This window comes from Pan troglodytes, chromosome 1, assembly GCF_028858775.2.
Source record: "Pan troglodytes isolate AG18354 chromosome 1, NHGRI_mPanTro3-v2.0_pri, whole genome shotgun sequence".
NCBI classification, from domain to species: domain Eukaryota; kingdom Metazoa; phylum Chordata; class Mammalia; order Primates; family Hominidae; genus Pan; species Pan troglodytes.
Window position 1 is genome coordinate 46526360 of NC_072398.2, and position 21246 is coordinate 46547605.

A 21246-nucleotide genomic window follows, 5' to 3' on the forward strand; every position below is an offset into this window, starting at 1 on the left:
CAAAACAGCTTACCTATTGGTTTAGGGACTAAACATTCATGATCTGGCTCCACTTGATAATTTACAATTGATTTTAGAGTTGCTAGCAAATGGTTTATGGCTGGGGAGAGCAAACACTTTCATATCTTATAATCTCTTGAGGAAAGGAAAGAACTCATGATCTAGTTTAGGAAATCATAGACTGATAGCATAAAGAGACAGAGAAAAAATGTGAGCCTATCTCAACCTACAGAATTGAGGGCAACTAGAACCACTGAAGGGGCTTCCATAATTCCAAATTTAGAATTGGAATAAAAATAACAAAGGGCCTCAATTTCTCTAATTTGACCACTTTCCAGGTTTTTGTGTGTGGGCCTGCTTTGATGTGACACAGAGCCCCATGACTGGTGAGTGGAGGCTGGCTTTGGGCTCCCAGGTACTCCTTGAAAGGTTCCAGCTTTTGCCTCAATTACATGCTCTAGATCAGCATTTAGGACATTTCTTAATAAGGAACACTGACAGCTGCCTAACAGCAGAGTACAGATGGTATAACTCAGGAGGTTTCAAAAATGGAGGAGCCTCCATGCAACAAGGAGCTATGGATATGCACTCATCGAGAAACAGTTAGCTCAGCTGGGTGTGGCGGCACGTGCCTGTAGTCCCAGCTATTCGGGAGGATGAGATGGGAGGATTATTTGAGCCCAGGAGTTCAAGTCCAGGGCAACATAGCGAGACTCCATCTCTTAAAAATTAAAAAAGAACTGGTTATCTCTAATAATTCACTGCTCTAAGCGGGAGAGAATACTTCTGTGTGGTAGTAAGGTGCGTTTGAAAACAATCACAAGATGCAGAAGTTTAGGTGCTAGGGCATACTGTTCTACCATCTCATGAGAATCAATTATTTATTATTTCTATTTCTTGCTGCTTTGAATCAACTTGGAAGATTTAAAATGTTTGAGATATAAGCAGGTATTGCTTAAAATTCTATGTGAATGTTACAGTTACAGCCTTGGGATAGTGGTAGGAAATGCAAGGGCAAGGCTCAGCATTTCTCCTTCATTCTGGAATTATAGAGTAACAGGATTGATTATGAGCACCAGATCTGGTGTAAACTATAACCTCAACAGGTCTTAAAAAGTTTTTTTTTTTTTTCAATAAATAACCAATCTATTTAGGCCACTGGAACAATAAATGTCTCTCCCAAATTGCATATTAGGGATGCTTGCTCATAGAAAGACATTTGGGGATCTGCCTAATACTATCCCAGTGCTTTGGCTTCCCGGTTGAATAAACCTGTCTCACCAAATGAATGCTTGGCATCATGTATCTGGTAAAATAAGATGCCTGAAGAAAGAAAAAAGCTGAGTAGGTGCTAAGTGATTATGGGCATGTGTCATCATGCATTGCAGGAATCAGATGTTTCAAAATAATCTCCAGGTGGCTACCCTGACCAGCTCTATATTCCCTGCAGCTCTGTATCCATCTTCCCCCTTTCACCCTCCTCCCCTCCCCCTGCCCCACTGCCTCCTATGGCAGCAAATTGACTGCTTTGGGTAGATTTCCAGTTCTTAGCACTCAAAACTGCCCAGGATGGCAGCTGTCCATTAAAGTGGCTAATGGAGGTGACGGTCACTGCAGGTCATGGTGAGGCGAGAAAGGAAAGTAGTGAGCTGTGAAGTGTATCTGGTGGCATGAGCTTATTCTAGTGGGAGAGTGCCAAGCATCCCTGAATATTTCAGAGGAAATGTACTGGGGCAGGAAATCAATATGTGAATACATTTTTATTTTGCTGCAGAATGATTCAATCTGTGTTCTTGCCAGCAAAGGGATGGGGTGGGAGGGGCACCAGGGAAGAAAGCTTATGGCCATGCTCAGGCTTCCCCAGGCACCTAATGGGAGGCTCCCAGAGCTGGAAAACTTGTTCTAGCCTTCTCATTTACCCTCTAGAGGGCAAAGATACTGCTTGAAAAGCCTTAAAAGTTAAACTCAAGTTTGTTTCAAGCCTGCCAAGACCTCTCCTTAAACCAAAGGCAGTATTTTTTCCTAGAATGCCTTTAAGGTGGCCTCAATGGATGTTGTGTGAGCTGAGAGAGCCTAGGAAATGGCTGAGGAGAGATGCTCACTTTTTTACACATCATTTCTTCTTGCAGATATTGAGTTTGTAGTGAAATCTGGAGGGGGCAGGCCTATGCTCAAATATCCAGTCTTGGCAGGCATTCAGAGAACAGGCATACAAAGAGAAAGAAAATCTCTTCATACCTTCATTTCTTCCTCCATTTCTGACATTTTGCGCTCCAAGGCTCGTCTCTCCTGTTTCGGAACAATGAGATTGTTGAACATTATTGAATTCAGAAGGGAGTAAAAATGCTGCCTCCCAGCTGCTGTGTGATCAGCAGATTCACGGTCAAAGGTTTGTCTACTGACTCAGGCAAACCTTACTCAGGAGATCTGAGCACTATCTGATCCTGCCACTTGTAAGATGGAGCTACCTCACTGATAAAAATCACATTATCTAAATCTCCTATCATAAAATCAGTAGATATATGGAGAAGCAACTTGCTAATATGCAAACAGACGAAGACATTCAGTTACTCTGTGCAGGTTGAAGATTTCATAGAATTTCAAATGTCTGCAAGTGACTAGGGCCCTTGCTCTCTATTATCAAAAAGGCATCATTATCTTCAGTAATGCTCTCCCTAAATTCCTAGGAAACTGCTTCTCTCATGATGAGGAGCAGATGGTGAGCCGGGAAGTAGACATCATTGTCTAAGAAACAGCATCTCTCCCCCTAGTTTCTTCCCTCCCCCTGTAGTTGCTTCTCTCCCGTTCCATTTCTCTTTCCCAGCAACTGACTCTTGGTTTAGCCTAAACCCAATGAGGAGTTTTTGATCAGATGGGATACCAAGGAAGTTTGGTTACAGGCCAAAGGAATAAAATGTAAAACTTAGCTGCTTTCCAAATTAAACAGACAACAACAGGACAGATGGGAACATATTATATCTCCAGGGCCAAATCAAAGCTAGGGTCCATCAATAAATCTAATTGAATTTTCCCAATCCAAGAATGTAAAATCCCAGAATAATATTCTGAGTACAGTTGGGAGGAGATCAGCAATTGAACCAGAAATCCTCCCCTCAGTCAAAATGAGTGAAAGACTGTGTTGGCTCATGTTTCAAGTCGTAAGACCTAAATGGCAGAGGGTCCCACTGAAAGCTTCCTTTCCGTTCAAGGTGATGAAAACGGTAAAGAGACCTTGGACCTGTGTGTGTGTGTGTGTGTGTGTGTGTGTGTATGCAATGATTTACAGTAAACCAAAATGTTATGGGTTGTGTGTGTATGCAGTTCTGCCCACAGTCAGAACAATGTATGAGATGACCTTCCAAGGACCCTTCCCACCCTAAGACTAAATATGTGGAAAGTACTGACCATCTGAGGAAATCAAAAGGACTAGCAATCAAATTACTGCCTAGAGTCAGACAAAAAGAATTTATCATCAAGCTGGGAATGGAATGTGGCAGAACTCCCTCCTTCTTAAGATGGACTTTTTCCATTGGCATGAACAACAAAGTGGGAGAGAGTCAGAAAGAAGAGATGAAATGGGGTGGAGGGGGAAACAGACATGCGCATACCCGTTTCTCCATCTCCAGCACTGATGATCGGTCAGAGGTCTTTTCTTGTTTCTGCTGGTGCAAATGGAAGGAAAACAGTTGTTATTTAAGTTGTCTCAGGGCCAGTAGAACGCCCAGTCTAGTTCAGCTTCACTACTAGACATCTAGAAATAAACAGTAAAACTTTGGACTTCCCCTATAGCAGGGATCCCCAGCAAACAGGTTCTGATAGATCTCTAAGCCTAACATTATCACCTCTCTGAAGTTTGCAGGATTCCCTCTGGGGAGGGGAAGGCAGTAGTAGTATTCCCTGAAATTACAAAGAAATTACTTACAACACACAATCTCTCTCTCTCTCTCTCTCTCTCCATAGGTCTTCAATGCTAATTACAATTTTACATCTCACCATTCTTCTCCTCTCTTCATTCTATGAGTAATATCACAACCCAGAGGAAATAACAAAAAAAACAAAAAGGCTTTTCTTTAAAAGGCTGGCAACTCCTGAGCGAGAATGTCTAAGGCCAATGGCACTTGTCTAAATAATCCCCTTTCCCCTATTCTTTCTGTTTTGGGAATTGATACCATTTTTCTTTTAGAGCAGCAGTTTTCATATGTGGGTGGGCTTTCAGGGGTTCTTAGGAGTCCATTCATGGCATCTGCCCTGCTTTGAACAGAGGTAGTCCACTTTCATCTGTCTTATATATTGGGCTTCCAGATAAGGTAATTTTACTTGAATAAAAGATTTAGAATGTTTATTTTAGATCATCTTTGACTTAAATTTTGCAGAGGGGCTGAAAAGACTTAGCCTCACGGCAAAAAAACAGAATAACCTCAGATAATGACCCTTCCTTAAAAGGGGAATAAAAAACCCTTAAGTCCCTTTTGGCCTTAGGGTCATAGAACTCAGCAGAATTTCTTACATTCAGTAGACATTTAATAACTGCTGGGTGATTATTTTTATTTTGCTTAGTGTCATGCAGAGACAACATTTAAATAAATATAGAAATTACGCTGGTCTTCTTGCAGCAGTTTCTTTTTTTTAAAAAAAATTAAGGAATGGCCAGAACTAACAATAAAACTCAGAATTCTGGCTCCTGTCCTGGGCTTTCACCTTCTGTTTGGAAGGGCATGGCTGTCTGCCTTTATGCTGCATCTACTATGAAGCAGAAGGAAGAGAAAAAAACGCAAAAATAGATCCTACAGCTTGTTAACATCCTCGTAAGTCTTTCTTTCCTAAGCCTGAGGAGCTGTAGAAGTTGTGATGATTTCATGATTTTCAAGGTTTATATAGACAAAGAACTAGTTTTTTGTTTGTTCTGTTTTTAATGTTGACTCCCTTAGAGTTGGGGTGGATCTTTTATGTAAAAATATTGTGTATGTTCATGTGGTAACTGTCTCCATACAAATGTGTGAGGCTGAGAAGCCCTCCCTCCACTGTCCTGCCAAACAACTCCATTTTTGGTAAATGGCAGAGACTTGGTTTGTAGCAGCACCATTTCTTATGAATTTCAATAACTTGCATTTGGCAAAACTAAGTATATTTTGACACACCTAGCAAAGCAGTTGGCCAGAGAGTAAATGCTTTTCCCCAGCAACTGGAAAGGCTGATTTTATTTTCAGTGCCATCTGTGCAAGTCAATGTCAGCAGCTTGTTAGACTGCTCACTGTTCTAAGGCATGGGCTGGTGGAAATGCTGAGAACCCCTAAAGGTCAAGACATATGCTGTCAGAAGCTTCCGCTGAGAAGAGTGGGGAGCAGGTGAAACTGCTCTTCCTGTGGTTCCTCACATGACTGCTCTTTAATTTTCTGTAAAACAATCCTAGTAATAACTGACAAGAACCAGCATAAGATCTGTATTTATAAACCACTGCCAATATGCGGCGCCATTCAGAATAAAAATTAGCTCCAGATTTCTTTTGAGGGTCTACTGTGAATGAGACTTTTTTTTTTTTTGCCTGGCTCAATAATGTTGGAGTGAGAAGAGACCTTAAGATTTATTCAGTCCACCCCGCTGCCTTATGGCAGGGCTATAGCTATGTGTGTGTTTTTCTCTTTTAGATTTAGAAACCTACTTTTCTTATTCCACAAAATCACTTTAAGCCTAGTTATTATCTATTTGTGTTGCAGTAAGTCTCAGAAATTTCCAGTAGAGCCATGTTGGGCTACTATAATCAGGAAAAAGGGGGTGGCTCTTCTAAACTGACAGGCAGTTCACATTTTACACCTGGGTAAGCCCTTCTCCAGAAAGTGAGTGTGCTGGCTGTCTTGCTGGAGTCCTACGCAGCTCTGTGGGGCTGTCTTCCAAGTGTTGGCACCCTCCTGCTCATGCAATTCCAGAGGGGTGAGAATAGGATGTTTAGAGGGTAATCAACACCCCTGCCCTCCAAACTCCATGTATTTGGTACCGTACAACCCTAGCATTTTAGTCTTTGCTTTTGGATAGCCAGTCATATTGCCAGAATGACTAGCCACCTCTGGTTTTCATTTCAAGCCTTCCTGCTAAAGAATCATTTTTACTTCAGTTCAGCTTTCGAAATTCTAAGTCCCCAGGCATTCTAGGAGGGAAATAACTCAATAGGTTTCCTGATAACTCAGCAATAACCTAAAGCAGTGCTTGCTTTAGCTTTCAGCTGCAGAGTTTATTTCACTGGTGACAAGGTTATTACCTCCAGCATCCTCTAAAGCATCATCTAATTAAATCAAACCTGGCAGTGAGAGGAAATAGTTTATCAGTCTTTCTGCCACTAATATTCCTTATTTGTAGGCTGAAAAAGAGTGGTGGCTTGGGGAGATAACATATGCTACAGAATCTTTGCTTTGGGACTTAACCCTATGTTGTGGCACCACCTTTGCCCTTGATTTGTTATATGGCCTAAGCAAACCACTTACTTCTCTAGGCTTAATTTGTTATCTCTCTGCCCTAGGTTTAATAGGGTCTTGCTTATCTCTCTCCAAGAGGTGAAGTGTAGATAAACTGAACTGAAACATAATGAACAGGACAAGAGGAACTGTCTAGGACTAGCTTTGTAGTGCTGGTTTATGCTTTTCTACTAATAAATAAGTAGATGATGAGCCATAGTATTAATTATTAGCATTCAGACCATCAGGAATTGTTCACTGAATTATCAGTTTTCCTTTTTAAGTTAAACACTGATTGAAACCTAAAATAAATTAGAATCTAAGAAGCTTCTATCTCATTGCCCCGAGAAGGCCTGATCTTGACTCTATCTTACTTCCTGTCCCTTAGATCCCTAGTCTAGTTTGCTTCCTTACATCAACCCTTGGTTCTCATCTTTTTTCTTCTTCTTCCCTCTTACCTGGGCCACCTTCTCAAGCTTGGACTTTATATCTGCTAGCTCTAGCTGGGCTTCCTGAAGTTTTGTTTTCAGTTTTTGGTTTTCAGTCAGAGCACTCTCATAGAGCTAGAGGAGAGGGAAAAAAGAGGATCAGCGTTCGCGTTAGAACTCACACCATTTCATCACATGAGAATGCCCAGGGCTCTGTGCCCCAAGCCACCACTATATGGTAGAGAGAGAAAATGAAGGAAGGGTAGGGAGCAGAGTACATTCAGCCAACTGGTCTCTTGCTTTTTCAAAGTGATGAACAGAAAGAGAATGATGATGCTCCAACTTCAATAATGTTAATCTCTGGGGGAAAAACAGTCATTACTATGGGACATTTTCAGTGCTTAAAAGAGCAATGAAAAAGACAATTTTTTTTTGGAACCAGTCTACTGTGTATATTGATTTTAGTCAAGTTCTGCTTAACAAAACATTAACAGAACAAGCACTCTTTATTCCCTTTGGAGACAGGGTCTTGCTCTGTTACCCAGGCTGGAGTGTAGTAGCATGATCACCCCTCACTGCAGCCTTGAACTCCCAGGCTCAAGCAATCCTCCTAACTTAATAGCTGGGACTACAGGCATGAGCCACCATGCCCAGCTAATTTTTCAATTTTTTGTGGAGATGGGGGTCTCACTATATTGCCCAGGCTGGTCTGGAACTCCTGGGCTCAAGTGATCATCCTGCCTCACCCTCCCAACGTGCTGGGATTACAGGCATGAACCACCATGCCCATCCTAAATATTTTCTGTACAAAAATAGTTTTTCCTGGTATCGCAAACACCTGAAAGGGAAGGTTTTTAAGTCTACTCTTGGAGTTAGGTACTATTCTACAAGAAAAAAGGAAATAAACTGTAAAGTGATGATGATTTTCTTTTCTTTTTTTTTTTTTTTTTTTACTAACACCAAGTAGTATTTAGTCGATATTCACAGGACCTTATTAGAAGCACATGTTTGTTAAAAATAACAGTCTACCAAATGATTCTCAGGGCTCAGAGAGACAGCACTAGGTTTTTCACCCTTTTTATATTCTTAATTTCTTACTTTTCCCTACACTTCTAAATACCTGATTCTAACTATACACTTACTGCACTAAAAGCAACATATGGCTGGGCATGGTGGCTCACGTCTGTAATCCCAGCACTTTGGGAGGCTGAGGTGGGAAGATTGCTTGTGGCCAGGAATTCAAGACCAGCCTGGGCAATATAGTGAGATCCAATCTCCATAAAAAATAAAAAATGTAGCCGTGTGTGGTGGTGCATGGCTATAGTTCTAGCTATGTGGGAGGCTGTGGCAGGAGGACCCTATGAACCCAGGAGTTTGAGAGGGCAGTTACCTATGATTGTACCACTGCGCTTTAGCCTGGGTAACAATGAGACCTTGTCTCAAAAAACAAAACAAAACACCTCAATATATGAAGGGGTCTTTATCTAGTTTTTTGGAGAGGTGAAGTAAACCCAGAAAACTGCAAGGAATTATTATTACTTAAGTGCCTTTTCTTCTGCTTATTCAGAGCTATGGTAATTTTTCTGGGTGTGGTGGAGGAAGGCTGAGAGGTTTACATGTCACCAAAGAACCGGAAAATTGAAAAAAGACCCTACTTTTTTATAATCTCTGTTGCTGTCTTCTTCTACACGGCTGGTCAGGGTGGCTAGGCGGGCCTCCCGGGCCTCCCGACGGGCTCTTGCTGAAGCCCGGTCACCGTAAGAATCACTGGTTGTAGGATTACTACCTCCCGATTCCAGCCTGTGGGAGATAATATTAAAGATAAAAATTGGTTTTGAGAACAAAGTAGTGGGGAGAAGGTAATGCTCAGGGGTAGTTTGCGCCTTTTCTAAGAAGTATTTCGGAGCCCTGGCCAGAAACAACTCATAACATTCTTTCCTTCAATCTCTCTGCCAGCATTCCCAGACCTCAGGGCTAAACTGCACGAGCTTGGAGAGGGAGGCTGACCATCATTTGCCAAGAATGAAGCTTATTGAAAAATTAGTGGTTTGGACCTATGTGCTGACTTAAATCTTAAGAGCTTTTCATATTAGTTTAGGATTGAACAGCTTCCCTCAAAAGTGTGCTTTTAAAAGTAAAGATTTCTTGAATTTCAATGGCTCTTGGAAAAATGATTACAATGAACTGTCAATGAATCAGAAACATGTGGACTTAGAGATCTGAGCTGGAGGTTGAATAGGAATGAAACAGCCACTAGGGCATGCTGCGTATGCCTTTTAGGTGCTCTACAGGTTTGCTGGAATCCCAAACATTTTAGGGATACCAACACAGTGCCCAAACAGCTAGTTTTCTACCATCTTATCCATATTCCACATCAAGACTGCTGTGCCTGTGATTAGAATTTTGACATATTTTAGCAACTGAGCTCTTAGAGTTGATAGTGGTTTTATTTCCAGTATTGGTAAGTTCATTAAGGGAAGGATCTCTCAGCTGATTACCTGTTTAAGTGTACAACTATCACCCTAAATCCTTAACGCTGGTTTATATTTTTCTCAGACTTTGCTCTTTCCAAATTAAAAGGCAGCACATATGAAACTGAAATCAGCCCTGCAGAGTGCTACATCCTGAACTGGGATGGTTTGAAGAGTCACAACTGTGAAAATTGCATCTGATGTATCTGTCCTGTGGTAGCTATTTGCCATAGCTGGGGGTGGGGAAGCTGAAATAAGTATTAGAAGAGATAGAGAAGCAATAAGGATGACACAGAGAAGGCAGAGGCAAAGTAATTAGCTCCTAATGACAATGGTGGCCTCTTTTCACTCACAGAGATGCTAAGTCCCACATTCTTCAAAACATTCTTTTTCTTCTTCTTTTTTTTGTTAATAGAAAACTCTTTATTGAGTTTCCTGATTATATAAGCAATATATGGTTGTAGAAAAAGTTCATACTGAAGTATCTAAAGTAGAAAGTGAAAGGGTCACCCCATAATCCTGCCTAAGAAATAACTACTTTTAACTGTTTAGTTCATATCCTTGCAGAATGTCAAGCATATATGTTAAAATACATAGTTCTATAAATAAATTCAGATAACATACACTATTGTCTAACTCCTCCTCCTCTCTATACTTACCACTATGACCGTGGACATCTTGCCATCTAAGTAAAAATAGATTTGCCTCATTAAAAAAAAAAAAAAGACTGCAGTCTTCTCCATTACATGCCTGTAAGATAATTTAACTAATCTTCTATGATAGACACTTAAATTTTTCAAAATTTTTAGCTATTATAAACAATGCTAAAATGAGCAGACTTATCTATAAACCTTAGTGCCTTTGTCCAGTTACCTTATGAAATATTTCTTATGACAGAAATATGTATCTGTCATTAATTTTAATATTTTAAAATCATTATGAACAATCAATATCTTTGGTTATTTTTCTTTTTTTTTTGTTTCTGAATTGCCAATTCTTAGCCTTTGTTCAGTAGGGTAATCATCTTTTTCTTATTGTAGTAGGGGAACCTCCTGTACAGTAGGGCTTTTATTTTTTTTATTTTTATTTTTTCATTATTATACTTTAAGTTTTAGGGTACATGTGCACAATGTGCAGGTTAGTTACATATGTATACATGTGACATGCTGGTGCACTGCACCCACTAACTCGTCATCGGGCTTTTAAAACTAATATAGGCAGCAAATATTTTTTCCCACTTCACTTTCTGTCTCTGTTTCTAGTGTCTTACTTAGAGATTTTAAATTTTATATAATTAAATTTGATGATTTTTATCTTTATGGTATTGTCAGAGACATTTGAACCACAGCAACTCCATCTTGAATAGGGGCTGGGTAAAATGAGGCTGAGACCTACTGGGCTGCATTCCCAGACGGTTAAGGCGTTTTAAGTCACTGAATGAGATAGGAGGCTGGCACAAGATACAGGTCATAAAGACCTTGCTGATAAAGCAGGTGGCAGTGAAGAAGCTGGCTAAAACCCACAAAACCAAGATGGCCGTGAGAGTGTCCTCTGGTCATCCTCACTGCTACACTCCCACCAACACCATAACAGCTTACAAATGCCATGGCAAAGTCAGGAAGTTACAACATATGGTCTAAAAAGGGCAGGCATGAATAATCCACCCCTTGTTTAGCATATAAACAAGAAATAACCATAAAAACGGGCAACCAGCTGCTCTGTCTATGGAGTAGCTATTCTTTTATTCCTTTACTTTCTTAATAAACTTGCTTTCACTTTATGGACTCTCCCTGAATTCTTTCTTGCGTGAGATCCAAGAACCCTTTCTTGGGGTCTGAATCAGGACCCCTTTCCGGTAATGGTATCACACTTGGAAAGGCTTTTCCTATATAAAGATTATAAAATATTCTCTTCTGCTAACTTTTATGGTGAAACACTTTTCTCTTACAAATTGTAAGCCAACTGAAATCCATTTGTTTCTCGGTATGGCTGAAGGGAAGGATATAATTGCTCAAACAGATAATCAACTGTCCTAATGATCACTTATTGAATAATTATTTCCTCACTGAGATGAAGTCACCTTATACATGTGATTTTTGGGGGGCTATGGATTGTGTTCCATAGGTCTCTTTGTTTATTCTTGAGCTAGTGCTTCACTGTTTTAATTGGTACAGTTTCACAGCATATTTTGAAGTCTGTGGGAAAAAGTTTCCTTTCACAAATGGCTATTATAATACAGGAGAGTTCACAAAAGATTATGGCAAAATACCACTCTCCAACAATTTTGCAAAACTAAGTAATTTTCTGCTAGGTTAGAAGTAAATGATTTGTCCTCAGCTGCTGCCTGGTGAGAGGGCAAGCAGAAGAAGAACATATGTAAAATTTAGAATATATTAATAAGACAGAACCAGCTCAATACCAAACAAATTATAAGGAAACTCATTTGGCCTATAGTCCCATAACTATATCTTCTCCCAATCTCTTAATTTCTCCATCAGAGTAACAGTAGAAAAAGAAAGATTCCAACTTTTGGCTCTATAGTCTATTATTTTTTATTTAGTTTCTTCTTTCAGAAGATTAGTTTTGTACCCTTAGATACTAGGTGAAAAACTGCAGAGGGTCATTCCCCCAATTTTGATATCCTTCTTTAATTTTTCAGCAATTGCAAAACAGGTCTTTAGTTTGTTCATTCAACAAACTACTAAGGAGCATCATCTAGGTATAAGGTATTTTGTTGGATCCACTATTAAATAACAGTATCTAACCTCAATCTGAACCATCAGATTAGATTAATTGCTCTTCTCTGTGCTCAGAATACCTGTCTGTACTTCTAATGGGCACTTACTATGTTCTGTTGAAATGATCTGTCTCTCTACTGGCTTGTTAGCTAATTGAAGGTAAGGATACTGTCTTATTCATGTTGTTTCCCTAATACCGAGCATGGTGCCTGGTATGCTGGTGCTTTAAAAAAAATTAATCTAGTGGAAGTCTACAAGGTGAACTGGAAAGAGGAGAATCTGGAAGCAGGAAGGTAAATTGAAAAGCTTGTTCCATTGCTTTGGGCAGGAGGTAATAAAAGTCTGAATTATTGTGGTGGCTGTGGAAATGAAAAGGATGGAAAGGATGTGAGAAACATTACTGAATTATTATATAAAGCTAAGTTTAATTAGACATGCATTCACTCACAAGTATTAAGCATGCATATATAACAGGGAGAGTTCTTACCTAGAAAGTCTTTCATGCTAGAGAAAGGAGACAAAAACAAAAACAAAAAAAGAAAAAAGAAAAGAAAACAGCATTAGCAAGAGACTGATTTGTATTATTTCCATCTATAAATGCACTTTTCAAATCAGATGGCTGAACTTCACAGCTGGAGATGGGGGTGCCATTTAAGAAAAGCAATCAAATTGACTACACAAAGGTGACTTAGCCCTAGTTCACACTTCTTTGTATGCCATGATTCACTAGATTTGAGGCATTAGGGATAGCACCTTTTTAAACTAGAAGTTAGCAAAATGTAAAATGATCAAAAACTGCCCCCAACTCCCCGCCCAACTAACTAGCCAAGCTTGTGTTCTAGGAGTGACTATCACTGACTTTCTATGTGACATTTGGCCTCTCTGGATCTCAACACTCATTCTATTAATTTCCTTTGTTCACAAACTCCCAAACTTGCCCTGAGTGAATACTGCAACTACAAATATTAAAACTCAGGAGACTTCCTCAGTTTCTCCTAGGTTGCTAGTGAAAGTAGAAGAGTAAGGGAGAGGGGAGAAAGTCCCATCCTTGTCCCTAGGATGCTGGTTAAAAAAAAAAAAAAAAAGTAGGTACTCTGAGGTCTCAAAAGAAAGGAGTTTTATAGATACAACCAGTAAGCTTGGTCATTGTAAACAAATCAAACAACAAAAAGTGCTTATGTCTGTGTTTGACATTTACTTTTTACTGTAGATGACCTTTACCCTCCTATCCCTTTTTTTTTTTTAAAGAACTCTGGCAAATAAAAATTCAATTGATTTAAATGCACTTAATTATTTCCCTTTCTGAAGTGTTAAAGAACAACAAAATCTTCAAGACAGACAAGAGGAGGAAGAGAACCAAAGGTCCAATAATCTACAAAATGGATAATGAATCCTTGAACTTCTGAGGAGTCACTCAATGACACTGCTTTGCATTAAACAGTCCCTGGAAGCCACTGGTTTGTCAAACAACATAGCAGGACAACCCAACACACCACACCCTACAGCTGTCCAGGAGAGGTATACAGTGACAGCACATATGACTAAAGAGGACTGAATAGAGTCACCTTGATAAACGATGACATTTCCTCATAGAATCTCTCTTTAAATCAGGGGTTATACTCATCAGAATAATCCTGCACACTTTTGCAAAATGTACATGTCCTAACCTCAATACTGGAGATTCTGTTTCAGTAGGTCTAGAATGCAGCCTTCCTATATGTATTTTTAAAAAGTACCCCAGGTGATTCTGCTGTACAGCCCTGGTTAAATACCGCTGGACTAAACGAAGGTTTTTGAACATGGAGACATGCCCCCATTTGAGGTGGGGGAATCATTAGGACTCATTAAGAAAAGTATATGGTATATTCTCATACATTGAGTTGAGAATCCTGAAAGTTGGAAATCTAAAATTCAGGACAATTCCAGGCATTTTTCCTGTCCCACATTTATATATCTAATCTCTAGTGGCATTCATATGTATACCCCACACTATCATTGCCTACTTTCTCAACTTTACCTTAAGTTTTTTTTTCTTGATATCTTTTTTCAAAAAAGAAACTAAATTTTAATCACCTCTCAAGAACTAACACATATATAGGGCTGGGCACAGTGGCTCACACCTGTAATCCCAGCACTCTGGAGGCAGGAGGATCACTTGAGCCCAGGAGTTCAAGACCAGTCTGGGCAACATGGCAGACCCCATCTCTACAAAATAATTTTTAAGAAGTTAGCTGGGCATGGTGGTGGGCACCTGTGATCCATGCTACATGGAAAGCCGAGGCAGGAGGATCACTTGAGCACAAGAGGTCGAGGCTGCAGTGAGCTGTGTTTGTGCCACTGCACTTGAGCCTGGGTGACAGAGTGAGGCCTTGTCTCAAAACAAAACAAACAAACAAAAAGTATCCAAGTGAAGCTGAGATCCTGGGCTATGGGCTATGTCACTCATTAGCTTTGTGAGAAGACCTAGCATCTGGGTGAATTAAAATTCACGTCCAGGAAAACTATTTATTGTGACATGTCAAATACTTGTGAGTAATTGAGCCTGAACTCCATACCAGCAAATGTAAAGCATCTATTGTATTTAAGAGCCCACTGTGTGCAGAGCCCTGTAGAGGAGGCACTGAGGAAGAAGCAGAACAAGTTGCACGACAGAACCAGGAGAGCACTGTGAACATAATTAACAAGTTCGCCTGAAGCAATGTAGGGAAAACATGAGAATACGTGCTATGGAGATAACAGTGGTAACCCATTGGCTCCAACTAAGAAAACCTCCTAAAAGATAGGAGTTTTGGGAAGATCATATTAGAGAAACACACACAGACACACATTTTTTTTTCTGATAACAAAGATCCAGAAGAGATACATACATTTTTTAAAAAAACATATTGTTATGGAGGGAACGTTTCCCTAAAATTCCATCTTATTCCTAATTATATTTTTAGTACCTACAGGGCCAGAACACAATAGGTGTTCAATAAACACTAACTGAATTGAATTGTTAATGCTCTGAGAAGTGTGATGGCCTTGGCTAGACCTGATTTCTAATTTCTGCTCTGACATCTAGCAATGTGACCTTGGCAAGTTACCACTTATTCTAACAGTAAGAATTAACTGTGATAACTACAAGGAAGTGAACTCTTAAAATGTCAGCTTCCCCGCCACCATTCCTCTGCTTTCATTTTTTAAATTGTAAGAATATCGTATTAGGCCAGGTGCAGTGGTTCACGCCTGTAATACCAGCAGTTTGGGAGGCTGAGGCAGGTGGATCACTTGAGGTCAGGAGTTCGAGACCAACCTGGCCAACATGGCAAAACCCCATCTCCACTAAAAATACAAAAATTAGCTGGGTATGGTGGCACATGCTTGTAGTCCCAGCTACTTGGGAAGCTTAGGCAGGAGAATTGCTTAAGCCCAGGACGTAGAGGTTGCAGTGAGCTGAGATAGCGTCACTGCACTCCAGCCTGGGAGACAGAGTGAGACTCTGTCTCAAAAAAAAAAAAAAAAAAGAATATTATATTGGCTATTGATGCTGGTTAGAGTACCAAGTTAAAACTTCGTACCTTTGGTTCACGGAATTGAGTTCACATGTAACCAAATGAAACAATAATTTAGAAGACCATTTAGTTTCTCTCAGTGCTTCTGAGTAGAACAGCCTTCAAACTATACCCTTCATATGGGGTAGCATTCTTGACACTCTTTCCAAAGATGTACTTTCCACATCGTCTTAGGTATGGAAAAATGACCTGTTTACAATCAAACTGGTCCCTTGGGCCTTTTCCTCCTCCTATTGAACTAGGAGCTCATTTCTCCATGGTGTGCAGACTGAGGCCTAACTTTCTGACAATTAAATCATGCTTTTTTGCTGCTGACTTTTTCTTGAAATGTGAAACCTCACTTGAATTTTTTTTTTTTTTTTTTTTTTTTTTTTTTAGTTTCTTCTTTGTAAATATCCTATTTGTTGGGTAAGATTTTACTATATCTTTAGTTTTAAATTCTGCTGTGTAGACTCTGGCAGCTGCCTCTATGGTGACGAAACAAGCTTTTTTTTTTTTTTTTTCTCATTAAAACAGGAAAATTAGGATTTTACCAAGCATCAATCTTAGCCATTATCTATAAATCAAAGCATGCTAATAATTTCCATTGCTTTACTTTTTAAATGACATTAACCCTTTTCATTTAGAATGTTCTAGAAACACAATTAAGCCAAGAAAGTTTTCAGATATATGGCTGTATAGTATGGCTGTGTATACTGTATGACCTTCACTGAGGAGGTTGACATAAAATACAAACACTTAAAAATTGAAAAACACAAAAAATAAGTTAGCACTATCAAGCAGCAATCAGAAAAAGCCCACAGGGTTCCTGGACATGAAAAGGCAGATTCCACAGGGTTTTCGAGAGGCCTAGATTAATTTTTCCACAAATGAGAGCATGTGGAGGAAGGTAATGATAATGGTGCTCACACTTGTGATTCCCATACCAGTTTTTGTCCCTATAGGCTTACTGTAGGAGGTGTTCCCTACAGCCACCTAGGAAGTTGATGACCTACGCTCTTACTTCTGCTTGCCAGGAGTAACTGAAAGCAAACACCACAGTCTGTTGTTTATTAGCTTTTAAAGGCTTGTTAACATTCCTTGTTAACAATTTCTTTTTGGGTAACCTTTTATAAAATGCGTAGGTGATGAGTGATCCAGCAGACAAGGCGGTAGACAATTTTCCTAGATCCAGATATTAGAGAAAATAGAGCTTGCAAGTTAATCCTTGATCTTTCCTTGCTATCTCTAATTCCCTCCAGCTTTTACCTGACTTTTGGAGCTATGTGGAATCCTTTATTTTTTATTTTTTTAAATATTATTGCCTTCAGGGGCTAACCTTAGCAATGTCCTTGGAAAGTCAACCCTACCAATTAGAGGAGAGTAGATAAATCTCCTAAAACCTCAGAGATTAGTGAGCTTTGGATGCAGTAGGAGTAACACAGTTACCTTAATACAAACAATATTATTTCAAAAAAGGAAGAAAACTGGACTTCTAAGGGTGAATTATTCTCACTGTAATAGAAATGGTTTCCTTTCAGGTTTTTAGCCTAAAAAGAGTAAGACAAGGTAGCTTAAAAGTATATAGGGTTTAATGTTTAATTCCCCCAATTCTGATAAAATGGCTTTGGTTTTTAGATCATACTTCCTAACTAATTTTCATTGGTGGAATACCTCTAGAAACTATTGTTTTGCTTGGCTTCTTGATACCCTAGATAATCCGGGGTTTGATGAAAAAACACTAGTTGGATTTAGGGAGAGAGAAGATGGGGTTTCTTGGGTAAAGAAGCAGAGTGGCTGGATTGACTCAGAAGACTTAACTTTAATTTTTCCTCTTCATCCTCCTGTCATTCAAACTAAGCACAGATCAAATCAACTGTTAGACTAACACGACTTCATTCAAGAAAGCTGACTGCCAACCCTGCAGGGAGACTACTAAGTAAATCTAGAGGAGATAAGACAGAGTGGGAGTTTGCCTAAGTAATCTCAGGGGAACAGTGAGCCAGGAAATGACATCAGAAGAGGCAAGCAGAACATAAGGTAGGGAAATGAACACTGAAGCTTCTCCCAGAGAAGAGGATTCTAAGAGGTCAGCTGAGTGGGCAGGAAATAAGGGGAAGTCCTAGAACACAAGGCTTAGGGACTCCAGCCAAATCGATGATCCTTTAGAGGCTAGGAATGCGGACTCATCTTATGTATGCTCTGGCAATGGTCCCATCCTTCCATCCTCCTCCTCTGTACACTCCCTCTCTCTTCTCAAAAACAGAAGTTAGTCTACTCTGTAAGTAGAGTCTGAATAGCTTATCTGCACATGATGATATCATATATTTTAGAAAAGGCATGAATCTTTTCTCCAATTGGTAGGTTAATTCACAAATTTATTATGCTGTATGCTCTAATCTGGAAGTCTTAGAACTTCTCTAAGTGTTTTTGTTAAAGATTGTTTTGCTCTACCTTCTATTGAAGACAAATGATGGCCACTAAAATGAGACTCTCTAGTGTGTCTGAACTAGATAGAAACTGTTCAAAGAAGGAATTACTTTCACAGCTTTTATGGCCCAACTGGGGACAACAGATAATGTAAATGAGACTCTAGAGAAGAAGAGACTAAAAGCTGCTCAGAAACCAATATGAATACAGAGAGTAGAGGTAAAAAGAATGATTAGCTGGATAGACCATAGTTTTAAAAATGTCCCAAAACTAAGAAGCAGACTTCTTTCTTTCATACCTCTTGAAATTCTCCCGTAATAATCTCATTGCTTGGGCCTGTTTCTAATAAAAGAACAGAATGAAGATCACCATTAATTCAGATGGCAATCCTAGAAAGGGACAGAAACCAGACTGGTTTTGATTTGTGAAATGTGTAGGGCCCTCAAAACACCAGAGACTGGCTTAGAAAAATCCCCACAAAAGCTTTTAACTTGAAAGTTATCAGGAGTTCAGGAAGGCACATAATTAAAACCAAACTCCTTCTACCAAGTTTAAAATAAAATTGTGGCTCAGGAAAGCTGGGCCCAAGGGAAAGGAATGAGACCAAGTCACATGTCTGCTGCCAAGGCTGAAACTGGTTTAACTCAAGTTCCTTTTGGAGTCATGGCTTGACCCCACAGTGATGGGAAAAAACTTCTATTTACATTTTCTCCTGAAGAGGGACTAAGCAGAAGGAACATTTTATATTATGTTCTTGTGTACTAGCTGAGCCAGGGGAAACAATTTGAGCTATTCTGGGATGGTCTACAGAGAACCATCTTCTTTCCCTTCAGTTTTCTCAGAATATTGACTGATGATGAATAAGCCAATGATGTGAGTGTGGCTGCAGCAAGGACCCTTCAAATTTTCAGAGGTACTGCAAACCTAATCATGGTCTAATTGCAAAATAGTATAATTTTGTAACTTTTGAGTTTAAGAATCATTCTGGTTTCATATATAAGTCCAAGAGAGACAAAAGTTTTCCATCCTTCTATCTTAAGGGAAAAGATTTCTTCATAATTCAAACAGACAAGATTCTTAGGAAACTTGAAATAAAGAGAATCTACCAGTCTCTAACTTTGAAGTGAAGCCTGCATTGTTCTAGTAATTTATCTGGGGATCCTGCATAATCTGGAAATAAATGTGAGGGTGGAACAAGAACTTCCAAGATTTATGCAAAGATGTGACAGTAGAGGGCAATGATAATGAGGCCTATGCTGTTTTTTATATCAAAAAAATTAATATCATCAAATTTTCAATTTCATTAGTTTTCTATTGCTGCCAAAACAAAATTTAGTGGCTTAAAACCCATTTATTATCTCACAGTTTTGTAGGTCAGAAGTCTGCACAGTTCTGCTGGGTTCCCTCCTCAAGTTCTCAACGGTCTGAAATCAAGGAGTCTGCTGCTGGCTTTTATCAGGAGCATCTGGGGCTTCAAGCTCATCCAGGCTGCTGGCAGGAATCCAGTCCTGTGAGGTTTCAGGTACCCACTGCCTTGCAGGGTAGTGGCTGCTTACTGCTTGCAGAAGCTCCTACATTCCTTTTCACATGGCCCTTCTGATTTTCAAACCAGCAATGAAGCATTGAGTTCTTTTCGCACTTCACATTTCTCTGGCTTCCCGTTCCATCATCTGCTGAGAAGGCTCTCTGCCTTCACAGGCTCATGTGATTAGCTCAGGCCCACCCAGGAAAACCTCCCTAACTTAAGGTCAACTGTGCTATGTAACAGAACAATCATGCGAGAGCTATCTTGTCATATATGTGGGTTCTACAGATCAGGTGAGGACCTTTTGGGGAGGCATTTTAGAAATTCCAACTATCACAAGGATCTCCCTTAAAAAAAAAATGGTCTAATTTATCTGTAACATCCTAAAAGAAACATCCATAGCACATGGCCTCTCAGCTGCACTAGGTGATTACATACATTCAGAATCAGGGCAATACCAAAAGTGCTGTCTTATGCAGGGAAAAAAACAGGCGTCCATGTGACCTGGTATACATATGTGTAAGAGAGTATACTTCCAAGGAAAAATTAACTTTTAAAAGCAAGTATTAAATCACATATGTCTTCATCATATTATATGTCTTGATTTGTCTTTACTGACTACTTAATACATATAGAACAAAAAGTTAAACATAGTCAAATACAGTATTTACATTCAGTTCATATTATAAATATTTCTGAAAAATCTCATATGCCAGATTGTGACTACCCTATCAATTTAAGGCATGTAAAAATGATATCATGTAACATCATCTCACATATTGCAGCACATGTCACTATATTTTAAAAGAAAAACCATTAAGTTCATTAAATGATAGAAATAGACTCATCTTTTGTTGTCTCTATTGTGCTACCTAATATTATTAGAATTTTAAAGCTCTTAGCTTCTATGCAGACCTGCACCTCCCTTTTGTGAATATTCCCAGCTTCTGAAGAATTTCTGGATCTTTTGGAAACTCACAAAATGCACTCATTGTAGAAGGAAATATATGGGTATACTAAGGCCTCCATAAAATACCTAAGGCAAGCCATTTTATATGTATAATTCATAAACTCTTGTGATTCATAAATGCATTTGCAGCCTCTGGCATATTTTCCATCTAGCCTTTCACATGCTGTGTACTATATAGGATGAAAATGACCAACAGGGGAATGAGGAGCTCTAAAACTTGTGTGGCTCTAGCACATGGGTCACATTTCTCACATTTAATATCTATATTTACTTTCCCCATAGCTTGGAGTTTTAGGTTCACATAGATATGTATGGGCATCTGAAACTATGAAATACATTCAGATGATTAAAAAAAAAAAAACACAGCCTCAATGAACACCTAAGAAGCCTGATCAGTCCCTCCAAAATATTGTTAGAATACAGCATAGAGTATATCGTAAATTTTAAAAGTCCTTATTTAGGCCTTAAATCCCACTGTTTGAGTTTCACTCCATTTCTCTAATTGAGATTCCAGGTCTCTCCCCACTAGCCTGTCATGATGTTACTGACCACCATTATACCTATTTAGGAAGTAAGCTTTCCATGAAGCCTGGGAAGAGACGGGTTTTTTCATATGGTAAATGTCACAGTCCAGCAGCCTGTTTGGGTAGCAGTAACTTTATTTTTATTTGGACTAGGCTGTGAATCAAAACTTTTACAAAGGAA

General features: G+C 39.3%; 1 protein-coding gene across 16 annotated transcripts in view; it reads right to left on the reverse strand.

The window, feature by feature from the left end:
* PPP1R12B (protein phosphatase 1 regulatory subunit 12B) overlaps positions 1–21246 on the reverse strand; it is a 239945-nt gene that overhangs the window by 17122 nt on the left and 201577 nt on the right. For 9 of the 16 annotated variants that reach the window (XM_016935920.4, XM_514103.8, XM_009440823.4 and 6 more), the window contains 5 exons: positions 12571–12587; positions 8530–8674; positions 6905–7009; positions 3609–3662; positions 2239–2289 (listed from right to left, as the gene is read on the reverse strand). In XM_016935920.4, coding sequence (XP_016791409.1) covers positions 2239–2289; positions 3609–3662; positions 6905–7009; positions 8530–8674; positions 12571–12587 — 372 coding nt within the window. Of the gene's footprint in view, positions 1–2238; positions 2290–3608; positions 3663–6904; positions 7010–8529; positions 8675–12570; positions 12588–21246 lie in introns of those variants that run through there. The other 7 variants (XR_010151163.1, XR_001711816.3, XR_010151164.1 and 4 more) reach the window with 3 other exon arrangements.